Below are 13,981 nucleotides of genomic sequence, written 5' to 3' on the forward strand. Positions count from 1 at the left end.
GAATATGGTCGAGTTGTTCGCCTCTTCTTATTTGACTGTTGTCATTGACGTCAAACTATATGACCAAAAATATTATATATATTGATATTGATAATTGTAGAGACAGAGCAAAGATATGAAACTAGGAATCGAAATTAGAACTTCCAGTATTGAGATACTGCATCATTGATGCTCTTGTTATTAATTTATTTGATACTGTTGGATAATAACATCACATGGAAGAAATAGCTTGCAATAGTGAAAGATTTATTTCAAATACCCATTGGAGTAAAGGTTAAAACTGTGACTATGTTTGTGAAAACTAATTTGTAAAGGTCTCCAAGGACAAAATTTGTAGAATTATTTGGATTAATTAATTACTCCCATAGTTAATATTCATTTGGTGAATGAGTCGAGAATGGCATATTAGTACCTTTTAACCTTTAGTAATATTATTTGTATGATGTTTGAGTAAAATTGCCAAATTAGTAACTTGGTGACTAAATGCAAAAAAGGATTTTGAGCTAAAAGACTGCTTTCTGTCTTGAGTTGTACTTGAATGTATTTAATGAGCTATAAACTTTCATGTGATCAGGATTCTTGATCAAGGTACACCATACAGTTGTAACCAAGAAAAAATTGAATGTAACATCTGTGGTTGTTTGAGCTAAACAGTACAAATGTGTAAAGGTTCACTAACAGATCTGTAGCATCCAAGTGTATTAGAAATTATTTACCTCATTCCTGTTTTTGGATCAGTGAGAAAAGTGGTATGGATATAATTGTGAGGTATGTTTGATCTCCTGCACAATGAACATACTCTATGAGCTGGTGTTTATAGAATATTGTTTTTAAATAAGAAAACCAGTCCAGAGATTGTGCCAGTGAATGAACCTTCCGTATTGCTGCACAATAATTACAGAATAAATACAGAATACTTGTAACAGAAATGTGTCATTGTTAGTGATTAAAACTTGAAAGGCAGCTCATTAATTATATGTGTCTTGTTATGTATGCAAAGTCAAAAGGATGAGTACTTGTCAAATAAGTTCAAGACATCTAAATGTGGTGGTAAATTACTCTTGTAATTTCATACTTCAGTAAATGTCAATTTTTTTTTAAACTTTTTTCAAGCTTTGGATCTGACAGTCTGCCTTCTCCTGTACATCTCTCCTGGCATTGTTCCCAGCTTCTGAAGACTTTAACTACAACAGCCGAGGTAAAAATCTGACTAATTTATTAAAAAGCTTCCCACATGATGTAGAAAATGCTGACCTGATTCCAACTTTAATACTGTAAATTCACCATAATAGACAGCTTGTAAGGATAAATATTTTATCCTAACCATGTGCTCCACAGCGACTTTCTTTCTTCGTAGGTCTGGGCAGGGATATGATGGAAGCAATGCATAGATGAAAGATTTGTAGATTAGTGTAGCATATTCTTCATGGAATGATATTTGTAGGCAGAAACAAATATAATCAAGAGACTTAATATAGTTTGGTGTTTAAAATGGTGTCAGATCTTATGATCATGCTAGAAAGCTAGGCAGATACGAAACATGGCAGTACAAATCCAGTTTTGCTATCAGGATTTGGTTAATTGCTTGAAACCGTTTTGTGCTTTGTCAAAGTAAATATCATTAACAAGGTGCAGAATACTAAACATGCTTAATTTAAAATAGAAAGAAAGTCGTTATTGAAAATTTTCTCACATAAGACTGACTTTCTTTCTGCAACAAGCCCTCTTTTTATACATCTGTTCTGCAGTTTTTCGAAAGTCTTTAAAAAAAAAAGGAATACAAAAATGTATCATGAGGTATACAGTCATTTGTTTCCATATTACACTGTGCATTACAAATTACATACTGCCTTGTTATACTGTCACATAAATAGATCGTTACACAGTGTGAATCTGTGTCGTCATGATTATTTGTAACAGTTTGGGTGATATCCAAATGGCACAATTTCTTCCAAACCTCAAAAACGAAATAGTCTTGTTTTTTAGTTCCTTGAAAATGTAAATGTAAAAGAAAATGAAAATACTATAGAATTTCCCAGAAATTGAACAATCTTCAGTTACAAACATTTCAGTGAAGGTGAATGGTTGTGAATGGAAACTCTTAGTTAATGGATGTACAATATAAATCATTCCATAAAATAACTGCTAATTTTCACTAATCACTATAAGCAATTCTCTGAAAAGTTTATTTTTTATTTCATATTTTGAAGGACTATTGACCTCTGCAAAATTTGTAGTATGATCAAAGCAATTGTGACTTCACTGAATGTAACAGCCATGCAAGTGAGTTTCAGAGTTACTTCTTCTGATTATGGTTGTACTCCTTGGTAGATAGCTGAAAACAGTTATTACAAAATATTAAATTGCAAACCATGAGATGCGATTGCTTGTCAATTTATCGTAATAGACCATGAAAGGAAAATGAGCACTTTCTTGAAAGATCTAGCAATGCTACATCGTCAAACTCAATAAATCTTGTCATTTTTTATCCTCTTAACTTTAATTCATGATATCTGTTGGTGTGTTAATGGAAACATCGTTCTCTTTTCCCAGAATGCCTTGCCTCCTGAGTTTGAACTGAAAGTAGAGTTTCTCATGTTACTGATGAAAGTTCACGCAGAGTCTTCACCTCCAGTTTTCCAGGTAAAGCGATCCTACAAACTCCCTTGTATATGCTGGAATTTACTCTGGTTACTGTTTATCAATTATGGATTTCTGGTTTAAAGGCTATTTGGGAATATGGGTCAATTTAAGCTGTAAAAAGTGCATTAAGTGATATCATTATATTTCCTGAATGGCTTACACATTTGGGAAGGGGAAGTAGATGGTGGTGGGGGGGGTGGGGGTGGAGATAGAGGTCATAAGGATAGGAGAGGAGACAGAAGATTGAGGGTTCTTGGTGAGGGAGGCTGATGGAATAGGTGTTTTATAAGTGATGCCACTCCCCCTCCCTGTCCATAGCTACTCTACCATCTCAGTATCACATTAATGTATCAACATAACGTATTTCCGAAAGAAATGCATTTCAATGAACAATCGAGTACATTACCTTTGCATATATCTGTCACAAACAAGAACAATTCCTGTGGATATATATGCTATTGAGGTTGTGGATGATTTGCTGATTCTACTCATTGTCTGAATTACAAACATTGTGGACATTACATTGTGGACATTACATTGTGGACATTACCCTGTGTGGACAACTGTGACAAAGTCATTACCTTATTTAATTCAACAGATGCTTTGGTAGTGTTCATTACAGGCAGGATCAAATATATTTAAATTTCCATTGGAATGAAATTTAAAAATGTTTTAATTTGCTGTATAGAATGAATCATCAATTTTGAAGTAATCAATTTTCCATGAAAGGGAGAATCGAAATATTATAAACGTTTGTTCCTTTTTTTTTTTAAACAGGAGTTATATTCTTTTTACCTTGAACTTTTGACTGAGAAGGAAGAACCAGGGAGACTTCACCACAAGCCCTCTTTATCACGGCAAGCCCTTCAGTTCCTTCAAAAGACCCTCTTGCATAGTTCTTCTTTAGGTCACTCCCTCATCAGTCAGTTACTCCTGCCTGGGCACGTGTCGTACCAAACGAGCAATCAATCGCTCCAGAAGGTTTACGCCACCTGTATCAGAGATTTACTGGCAGAGATACGTAAAGACATCGCCAACAGCAAGGAGGACACGCCAGAGTTTGATGACCGGGTAGAAAACTTCATAACACTCTTAGCAAGGTGGGATCCACCATCGCAAACAGGGGACAATCAAATCGAGAGATTGTTTGAGGATATTTTGGACGTGTTGTCCAAAGTAAGCAATAAAAGCTTGACTCTGAGTGTCAGGTCTTCCCTTTTGGCTAGAGAGACGTCGCATTTGGCCCATTTGTACAGCAAAGTGCAGCAGAGGAAGTTATTTCAGAACTTAGAAGACTCTGTGGTACTCGAGAGGAGTAAATTAAAGGATTGCTCTCAAGATACGATACTATTGGTTGGGCTTGCATTAGAATATGATAGAGCAAAGGCATGGGAAACCTACAGTGCTCTGGTTCAAGAAAAGCAGATACACTTACTCGGTGAAATTGTTGTAAGTATCTTAATCTACAAGTGTTTAAAATAGTGGTATGTGTTTTAAATTGAGGTTTCAGTTGTTTAAAAGTAAAATTTTCTATGCTAATAGATGATTTTACCAAAAAAAGGTGGAGTTTGGGAGTAACTTGTGCATGTGTTTACAATTTTCTCCAGCCAAACTATTGTAAATCTCATGGGATGACAGTGTTGAACAGCTAACAAGCAGTATTTCTGTACTACTGCAGTACTTAGTATATGACAAGAGTGTTGAAAATGCTTCTAAGCTGTTTCACCACACTCTCATGGGATAGCAGAATTGAAAAAGCTTACCAAAATCAGACCAATTTTCTTTCACATAGTCTGCCACAAAAGTTGAAGACACAAAGTTAAATTAATATTGGTTTTTCTCTTTTACTGTAACTTGCTGGTCACTTGTTCCTTCCCAAAGAGATTCTTCTATGAATTTTTATCTCAATACATTACATGTATAGAGATATTGTAACAGTAAGTGGGACTCTCTCTTCTCTTAAAAAAATTTTCAGCGTCTTCATACAAAGTTCTTTTTCTCTGAAATTTCCAGAGCAAGCATATATCATATAGGCCAACAAAAGTTACTATTTTTTATTCCAGAATTGTATCTCATTCCATGACTTTTTCACCGATTTATGTCCAAATTTGGCCAAATCCCTCTGAAAAACCGTTGAACCAAGGCTTTTTTGCACACGCTACAAAACTTGTTTGTTTCCTTGTTTTTGATAATTGAGCCCCGCCTCCAAGTTTGGTTTGTAGCAGATTGGCAATGACTCAAGCCCCGCCTCCAAGTCTGGTTTGTAGCAGATTGGCAATGACTCAAGCCCCGCCTCCAATTCTGGTTTGTAGCAGATTGGTTAGGACTCATGGCAGCTACATGTTAGATATACGAAAATGGCCACCCTCGCGACCAATTTCTATACTGTTGTGAGATATGCTGCTGGTACTGGTAGTGTATTGCACACTAATTTCATACACATTGTCATACTACATTTAATTAATATTATGACTTCGTCTGTTTATAGCTCCATGGTTTTAGTAATATGTGTTTACAAGTTTAGGCTAGGCCTACAGTAGTGCATCCTATATTAGACTTTCATTTAGTAATGGCCACATTAGCATTGTACTGGTGGTGTTCAGGCAGTTTTGGGCCAGGGTGCAGTAAGTTTGTTCGATTGCCTTCTTAAGTTTCCAACTTATATTTTAACTGTGACTCCATAAATTTAACATAATGTGAATGGTATAATACAACAACTATTAACTTGGAATAGAGTGTATATTGTGCATTTCTAGAATGAAGCATCATTATGAATTAACAGCTTGTTTGATATATTTCTTTAACCCCCCCCCCAAAAAAAAAAAAAGAATTAAGAACAAAAATTATAATCTATCACATTTTATTTTCACTGGAGTATGTATAAAAGAGGAGCCAGCCATAGCATCACAACTTTTATAAGACTATAAAAATTGGATAAGGTTATGTTTTATTTATAAGGATGTAAGATGTATAACTATAAGGTTATAAGAAGTATGTTTAGCTTTCTTTTGAACCTGTGATGTTTGACATCAAATATTCAAAGAATTAAAAGAAAATACTAAAATGGAGAGGAACTGGGGTGGCTATAAGGAGAGGAGGAGGCCACCCATCACTTTCAATTAAAAACTTGCAATCTACTTGTACATTATTTTTTCCAAGTCATAAATCCACGAAATCTTTATGTCAAAATTATTGAGAAGGAAAAACGTGGGTTGTTTTGATACTTGGAAGTGTACACAGTTTTGATGGTAGTCACCACTACAGTAACGTACAGTAGGTCGATAGGCCTAGCTTTCTCAAGGTGGGCATCAAGAATATGGTCGAGTTGTTCACCTCTTCTTATTTGACTGTTGTCATTGACATCAAACTATATGACCAAAAATATTATATATATTGATATTAATAATTGTAGAGACAGAGCAAAGATATGAAACTAAGAATCGAAATTAGAACTTCCAGTATTGAGATACTGCATCATTGATGCTCTTGTTTATTTTTGGTTTTACAATTTTGGGGTTGGGGAGGGGGGCATGGGGGTAGCATGAGGGGGATGTGGTGAGGATTGTAACTTTCAGGTTCAGAATTTAAGAATGCATTTGTGGACTCCTTTGAGAATGATGTGTATTTTGCTTGCTTTTACTAAATATCATTAAATCCACATTCCTGTGACCTGCGAGAGTAAAGATGACATTTTTGGTTTTGACAAGTTGTTTTAAAGTTATTACCACCGTACTATGTACCACTGCACGTACCACTGCACAAAAGGGTATCAAGTTACATAACATTCCTAGAACTGCATGTCCAAAAGTACTTTTTTCTGGGGTCACCCAATTTTACAACCTTACATGATCATAATTCACATCTTTTTTAAATGTTTCCTCTAACTCTCGCAGAGTACTTGTCTAAAGTTTATCCAAGACGGACTATTTGAGGAACTCACTATTCTACTTCAGCCGGTCGAATTTCAATGCCTTAAACCTCTAGTTCTTCTCATCGGATGGAATTATGTCACCAGCAGTTCATCAGCAGAAGATCTCATCCAGGCCCTTTGCCTGAATCAGGTATACAAATGAATCAAGGATATTTCAGACGTTGGTAACATTTTAGGACTGTGCCGACCCCCGGCCTTCTTCAAGGTCAACACCCTCTTCCTCAAACTTCTTTCTGAATCTTCAATTCTCAGATTTAAAACTATAATTCTAGGGTAATTTGCAATCTTATGTAATCGTCTTCACTTTTAAAGTTTTGGTGAAAGCTTCTGAAGTCAGCCAGAAACTGATTTTGACAGACTGTTTTTTTTTTCACCAATAGATGGGAAAGACCAAAGTGGAAAGAAATTTCTTGTTTGGACTGATAATATTGTTTTATTAGAGTATGAGGTGCACTTGTGTGAATCAATCATGATTGAGCTTGCATCACAAAGTTCAAGGATCTTGCAAAGTGTAGTATAAGAGATGTGAAAACATGTGTAGCAGTATACAATTCATGATTCTATTGCACTGCAGAACCCATGACACACAGACTAACGATGAATTTATGCCTGTGTACTTGCATGGTGGGCAGTTGTCTAAGAACACCATGCTAGAGAAATTAGGAGCCAATAAAAGTTGTGAAAAATTGCCTTCTAACTATTCTTTCATATCAACAGATGTTCTGTAAGGACCCGTTACTTAATGAAGCTTGTGACAAGTTAAGAGAGCAAGTAGCTGGTATGAGATGGTGTCTAGAGACAGTGAGGTAATTTAACAATTTGAATTGGAAGAGGTCAATGCTTTTTGTTTTATTCACATGCTAAGTTACCATATCAAGAATTGATCATTAGTCTGTGAAATTTCAGTTGGAAGATGTCAATGTATCTCATTACATTCACATACTAAGTTACTTTATCAAGAATTGATCATTGGTCTGTGAAATTTCAGTTGGAATATGTCAATGCATCTAATTACATTCACAAACTTCTATATCAAGAATTGACCATTGGTCTGTGAATTTCCTTTTCACATTTTCACAAATTATAAAAGGGCATTAAATCCAGTGATGCTTTTTGATAACAAAGATACAAAGATTTGTCATTTTAATATTTAATTATGTACCTGGCAACAACCCAGTGAGACAGAGTTTTGACATATGAGGGAAAGTTTAATTCTTGCTTGGACAAAATAAATCATCAAAATATATCAGCTTTGGAATACCATGCAGCTGCTGTGAAGACATTGCATATCCAATCTTGAGGTCTGTCTGCATGTTTGAGTAAACTGGAGGAGTTTGTATCACAGATTGTCTAACCCTATAATAAGCTCCTCTTCAGTCAAAATATGATGGGGTACTTGTTTACACACAGCACTGTTTACATATAGTCTGTTCCTTTTTCGGCCACTCGCCTATTCTGTTAGTGAAATTTGAGGTAAATTTTCTTGCGGGAGTTGTTGAAATTTTGGAGCACTTTGTACTTAGTTGTGTGTCACATTTAGAGGTACAGTAAGGATTTTATTCACTGACTTAGAGTGGACTTTGCTCATACGTTGGCCATATAATTTCTCCAGAAATTTCTCACTACTCAGCATATACTTAGAGCAGCTTTTTTATAATTGAAATTGATAAATATTTCACTGCTAGTTCATTATAAAATACCATTACAAAATTAAGTCAATTTTCATTTCAAGGAGTGAAACAAAAGTACATTTTTTGTTTAAACTTGTGAAAATGAATATACTGCGATGAAAAATGTCTGGTAGACAAAAATTGTTGAGGATTGAATCAAATTAATTAATTAACCACTCAATTACAGTCATTTGATGAAAACAATACAGGAGGATACATATCCTAGTTTGGTTAATTGCAATATATTTAAAGAAATATTTCAAAAAGCTGCTTTGTCAGGAAGATCTATTAAGGGGGATTGTCTTCTAAACCAAACTTGAGTGAAAATTCAAAATGAGAAACCAAAGTTGAACTGCAAAAACACCACATAATATCAACTTAAAAGGTTAGCTTACATAAGAACATTGGAAGTTATGGCTCAATGAAAATATCAAAGCAATCATGGAGGTTTGATGGACATTGGAGGGCTGTTTTTTGGGAAATGATATTATTTAGTGCTTACCCTCATCTGAAATGATAGACAATTTTCAGCAAGTTTGTTTTCCATTAAATGATTTAAAGCTCTTAATCTTTGCAGACCGCTTTTGCCATCCCCCGGTCAACAAGTGCTGTTGAAATCTCGAGCCAGTAGGATGTTTCAGGACCTTGATTCACATTCCATACTTAGCATGTTGCATCGCCTTACGGGATTGGGACAATTGGATCAAGATGTGGTGTTAAAGTTGTTGAAACAAAGACCAGAAATCAGTAAATATCACCAGCAATTTCCAAAAAATATGTTTAAATATTTTCATGTTTTTTTCTGTCTGTCGATGAGTGTAGCAACATTTTTTTTCCTGTTTTTGTCTCAACCTGTTCGGATTCAACCATTAGGACCTCGTAAGGTTATCATTTATTGTATAAAATAATTTTGTTACACTTTTTTTTATTTCAGTTAGACTCTGTAGAAGATCCTGCTATGATCGAAATGTCATGCCATCTAACTTTTACATACAAGAATTGTTACTGTTTTTCTATTGCTTTTTTTTTTACTCTCTTGGAAAACTGTATAATGAATGCCAAATAAATTTCTTAATCATAATTAAGTTGCTCTACATTGTTTCTGCTGCCATTTAGCGTTGTGCGGTAGTCGGATTTACCACAACCGGTAGTGTTGCAACATGAATACCGGTATCGTAACTACAACCGGTATTTTCCTCAACTTTCATCTACGGTTCAAAGCACTTAGTTACGAGACTGTCAATGTCATACATTCAATATGCATAGCCTAGGCTATGTACATACTCTTACACGCACGTTTGTAAAAAAAAAATTAAAAAAATAACACGCTATATTAGGGCCTTTGTTTTTTAACATACACTTCCAAAAAGAAAAGCACAAACCTTGGAAAAAAGCAACCCACACCATCCTTCATTCATACTCGACGTACGATATTAGATTAACACGTTCGCAAGTGGATTAAACTTGTAATCCGTACACAAACATAAATTGGGAGTTCCCCACTATTCCATGATATTGGAATAGGGCAACCCCTTCAAGTTCAAAAGTTCACAATGAAAAGTTTTCAACTATCAACAAGTCACCACGTGTTTGGAACTTCAGACAATTAGAATATAACATAGGGGCTACCGAAATACGGGATTACAAACTACATACATAAAAATAGTACAGATTTATTTATATCGTTAATGGGCTGTTGTTTACTCCAGGAAATATACTTTGAATACGTGCAATATCAATCTTTCGTACAAAAGTTCTTAAAAATTAAAAAAGTAGCGAAAGATAAATATAAATGACATCGTGGAACCCCCCCGCATTAATAAACGAATCCATTTCATTACAGCAGCAAAATCTCAAGTACTGCACTTCTGTGTACCAGTACCGTATCCTAGGCTATAAAAATATACAGTCCTGTGCGAAGATGGATTTAAACTGGATATACTCCCTGCGGTTTTGGCTCAAAATTTATAAAATCGTTAAAATTATTATAACAAAATGAGGTGAAATGCATAAGGGTAAGATTTTGTACATGGGAACCTTGACAATCATCGTTTGAAGGAAGAATAAATAACGAAAACTTCAGAATAACTTTGAGGTCCCGTAACATGTTGAGCGCAAGTAACGTTCGATATTTATTGTAGCCTAGGTCCAAATTACTACGTGAAAAGTTGATTTGTTAATATATAGCCTAGTCTAGACCAGTACGTAAGTTGATCAGATATTATTCAAACTAAGAACACAGAAACCAGAAAAAATCGTGTTTTGTTTTCTTTATTTCAAATAGTAACACGTAGATATTTTTATTATGTACGGGATTCCCGGGAATGATACCGAAACGAATGTAATAACCGGTTGTTTTCCCAATACCAGTAGTAGTTACACATTGCACTGTGATCGGGATTAGTCAATACCGGGATCTGGATACCGGGATTCACTTGACTACCGGGATCCCGCACAACCCTACTGCCATTTATTCCCCCCTTTTCCTTTTGTAATTTTTTCAGAGGATGGAGCGACGAAGACCGACACCAAAAAGACGAAGAGCGTGCGATTTGCAGATGACAAAGATGTGGATCAGCTTCCACTGGAACAAGAACGGGATGTAGTCATCTACTCCAGCTTTCTGATTTCGAAGTATTTTCTGGAAGCCATTCTAGCAGGTGTCTTTCATGGACCCAAACTCTCGAGCGAGGAAACTGATGACTCTAAACAGACGGAAGCTGAATCGGGGCAGTTTTTGGACGAGTGTCTTACGAAGGTTGAATCGGGTATGGCAGCGTTGTATCCGTTGAGTTACAGAGTGGAGATACTTGAGAATCTATTCTCCCTGCTGTTTCTGAGGTATGAGGACCTGTCAGATGGCAGGGACTTGCATGCTGACAGTGGAGAGGAGGAAGGACTTATCGAAGACGATCTGACCAACCTCAGCATCACAAGTTTGGAAAGCCTTTCTAGTCCTGTTAAGGTCGCCGGTGCTAGCGACATGTTTGATTTACAGTCCAGACACGGCGCAATCTCTAGGAGACTCAATTTCACAGACGGAGCGTCGCAGAGTAAAAGTGACAAGATGGTGACAGAGTTGGATCTTTCCACCAAAGAAGCGTCTCTCGGTTTAGGTCCGATCAGTTCTTCGGTACAACACAAAACAAAGGTGAAGGATAACAGGAAGTCTGAGACACAAGATCAAGGGAATCAGAGCAGCGAAGCTTTCTTATTAGAGGCAAGTACGGGGAGACACATCAGCTCCGAGAGTCTGTCCCAACAGAGCCACCTCAGCACATCTCAAATAGGATTCCTCGTCAGTGAAACCGTCATGAAGAAACTTCTCATGACGTTGAAAAATTGCCTCACAGGAATCTCCAAAGAAAAGATGGCGCTGTACGGTATATCGGCGTACGACACCGTGCCTCATGAAAAGGACCGTCTCCTAAGATACTTGAACACCTCTGTAGCCTTACCGAATCTAGCACAGAGAATAGCAAGTCTAACGCAGTACATAAACGAAGCATGGTGGCGATTTCAACTGGTATCGGAGAGCTCTGTCAGCTTGAGGTCAGGGTCCCGTAGGGAGAACTGGAGCAGCGACGAGGATTTGGAAAAGCTCGGAGATATCTTGCAGCTGGAATCGGCATCGCAGAAGAAAAAGGAAAAGAAAAGAAAGAGAAACAGTAGAGGCAAAAGAACATCTGGTGAGGATTTTAAAAGAAAAATAAGATCACCTTACTTTCATCTTTATGGTATCTCCTAGCCATGTTGTTTAAGTTTATACTGTATTAAACACAGTTCTTTGATGTTCTCCTTCTCGCTAAAGTACACACAGAAATATGTGACAGTTCTGATGATAAGAGCTATTAGCTTATTTCTTGTTATTTGAAGTAAGTTAACATTTCCTGATATATGTCAGTCTTGTAGACAAAAGTAGCCAACCTTGTTGTGGTAGGTGAAGTGCAACCTGCTCTCAGTCCCAGTGAAAGGAAGCCAGCATTCATAGTGGACTAATAATAAAAATAATATAATAATAATAATAATAATAACAACAATAATAATAATATTATTAATAATAATAAAAATAATAATAATAAAAATAATAATAATGATAATAATAATAATGATAATAATAATAATAATAATAATAACAACAACAACAATAATAATAATAAAAAACAACAATAATACGTAATACTAAAGACAGTACGGTGACGTCAAAACCACTGTGGGTGATGGTGGGGGAGGGGTAGTATAGGAATTTAGGCCCCCCATAGAATGATCAGAAAAACATTTTGTTACAAAAAAGGGTCTGCCTGCCTCCCCTAGAAATGCATTGAACCTCCCTTACAAAGAGAAGTCCAGCTATGCCCGTGGTCCAGACTTACAGTCTAGGTTGTGACAGTGACATTTCATGGCTCTGAAGGTTCAGCATGGATACTTGTTATTAAGTCATTTTATAGCACCTCATCCTACCTCTATTACACATCCTTTCCACTCACCCATTTCCTATTATCCTCACACTTATATCCTGTAGGTGTTAGTAGCTCAGGCAGAGAAAGTGGCTCTCAGAGCACCCTTTCACAGTTTAGTGGGGAAAACAGACAGTCGACTGGTAAGTTTTCACTTCATACAGAGATTTCTTGGGTTACAATAGTGTTATTTTACTGTTGACAACTCATTATACTGGAACAAGGGAGAACCTAACATTAACGTACCTCATCAATAAATATTAGGAACCATATCTTATTAATTGTTCTGTTATAAACCTTCAAGTGGTGATTAAACTGGAGGAGGATTTCTTAGTTTGATCGTATGCAAGCTCTTTTGATTAAATATTCTCTAGGCTTGGGAAATTTACTGACCAAAGCAAAACAGAGTACTTTAATTTTGATGTGAAATGAAAATCTGCTAACCCCTCGGTCCAGTCATTGCTGTGATTAGACATGGATTTAGTTCTCAGTTTATTGGTTTTATTATTGCAAAGCTATGGGTTTTGTTTGAGGCATTTAAATTGAATAACCCAGTATTTTGTATTTCATGAGGGGAGGAAGAATGCAGATGTGTTCACAAAATTGGTCATTTCTGTAATTAAACCACAAAGTTATAGTGTTGTAACAGATTTATTGCAGGAAAGTACCTCCCTGTTGTCAACTGATAACATCTCTAAAATGCTGACCATTAGAACAAACAGAGTTAAACCTTTCAAAGTCAAGATGATACAAAACTTATCTTTATAACCTTAACCCTGCCAGATGGAGCCCATAGTATGAACGGCAGGGCAAGAGGTCACAGAAAGAGGCGCAGAAAGGTGCGAAGTGAAAGCCAACAGTTATCAGCTCCAGTTGACAGGAGCATTATTGCTAGAATGTTAGCCACAGATGATACTCTCCTAAAGATGTGTTTGAGAAAGGGAAACTATTCTCAGGCTGCTCAGGTAAGAAGTTTTACTTAGTTTCAAAAATAATAGTAAGTAGTGAATAAACAATAGATTTTTTTTTATTGACAAATAGTGAATTTTGTGAATAAACGAATGAGTGGTTGATTGATATTTTTAACCATTTTGGTTTAGTGTTAGGTTGACCCTTCTTATCTATCAGTAAATAAAGATATTAATATGTTTGTAAACTTGAAATAAAATAGAGATGAATTTAGGCAGAAATATTTGTACAAGAAGGCGCATTCCATCCTAGAATTTGAAAGAAAGTTAAAGCCCTCTGAGTCAAATGTCAGCTATAATTAGTTTTCATTA

General features: G+C 36.0%; 1 protein-coding gene across 1 annotated transcript in view; it reads left to right on the top strand.

Annotated features, from left to right (window-relative positions):
- Nucleotides 1-13,981, top strand: part of LOC139971108 (zinc finger FYVE domain-containing protein 26-like) — a 48,434-nt gene that overhangs the window by 4,181 nt on the left and 30,272 nt on the right. Inside the window, exons 3-11 of the mRNA XM_071977310.1 lie at nt 1,114-1,198; nt 2,554-2,643; nt 3,421-4,092; nt 6,537-6,704; nt 7,292-7,380; nt 8,822-8,991; nt 10,749-11,933; nt 12,767-12,844; nt 13,485-13,666. Of these exons, the coding sequence (XP_071833411.1) occupies nt 1,114-1,198; nt 2,554-2,643; nt 3,421-4,092; nt 6,537-6,704; nt 7,292-7,380; nt 8,822-8,991; nt 10,749-11,933; nt 12,767-12,844; nt 13,485-13,666 (2,719 nt within the window). The remainder of the gene's footprint in view (nt 1-1,113; nt 1,199-2,553; nt 2,644-3,420; nt 4,093-6,536; nt 6,705-7,291; nt 7,381-8,821; nt 8,992-10,748; nt 11,934-12,766; nt 12,845-13,484; nt 13,667-13,981) is intronic.

Source organism: Apostichopus japonicus, chromosome 8 (genome assembly GCF_037975245.1).
Source record: "Apostichopus japonicus isolate 1M-3 chromosome 8, ASM3797524v1, whole genome shotgun sequence".
NCBI classification, from domain to species: domain Eukaryota; kingdom Metazoa; phylum Echinodermata; class Holothuroidea; order Aspidochirotida; family Stichopodidae; genus Apostichopus; species Apostichopus japonicus.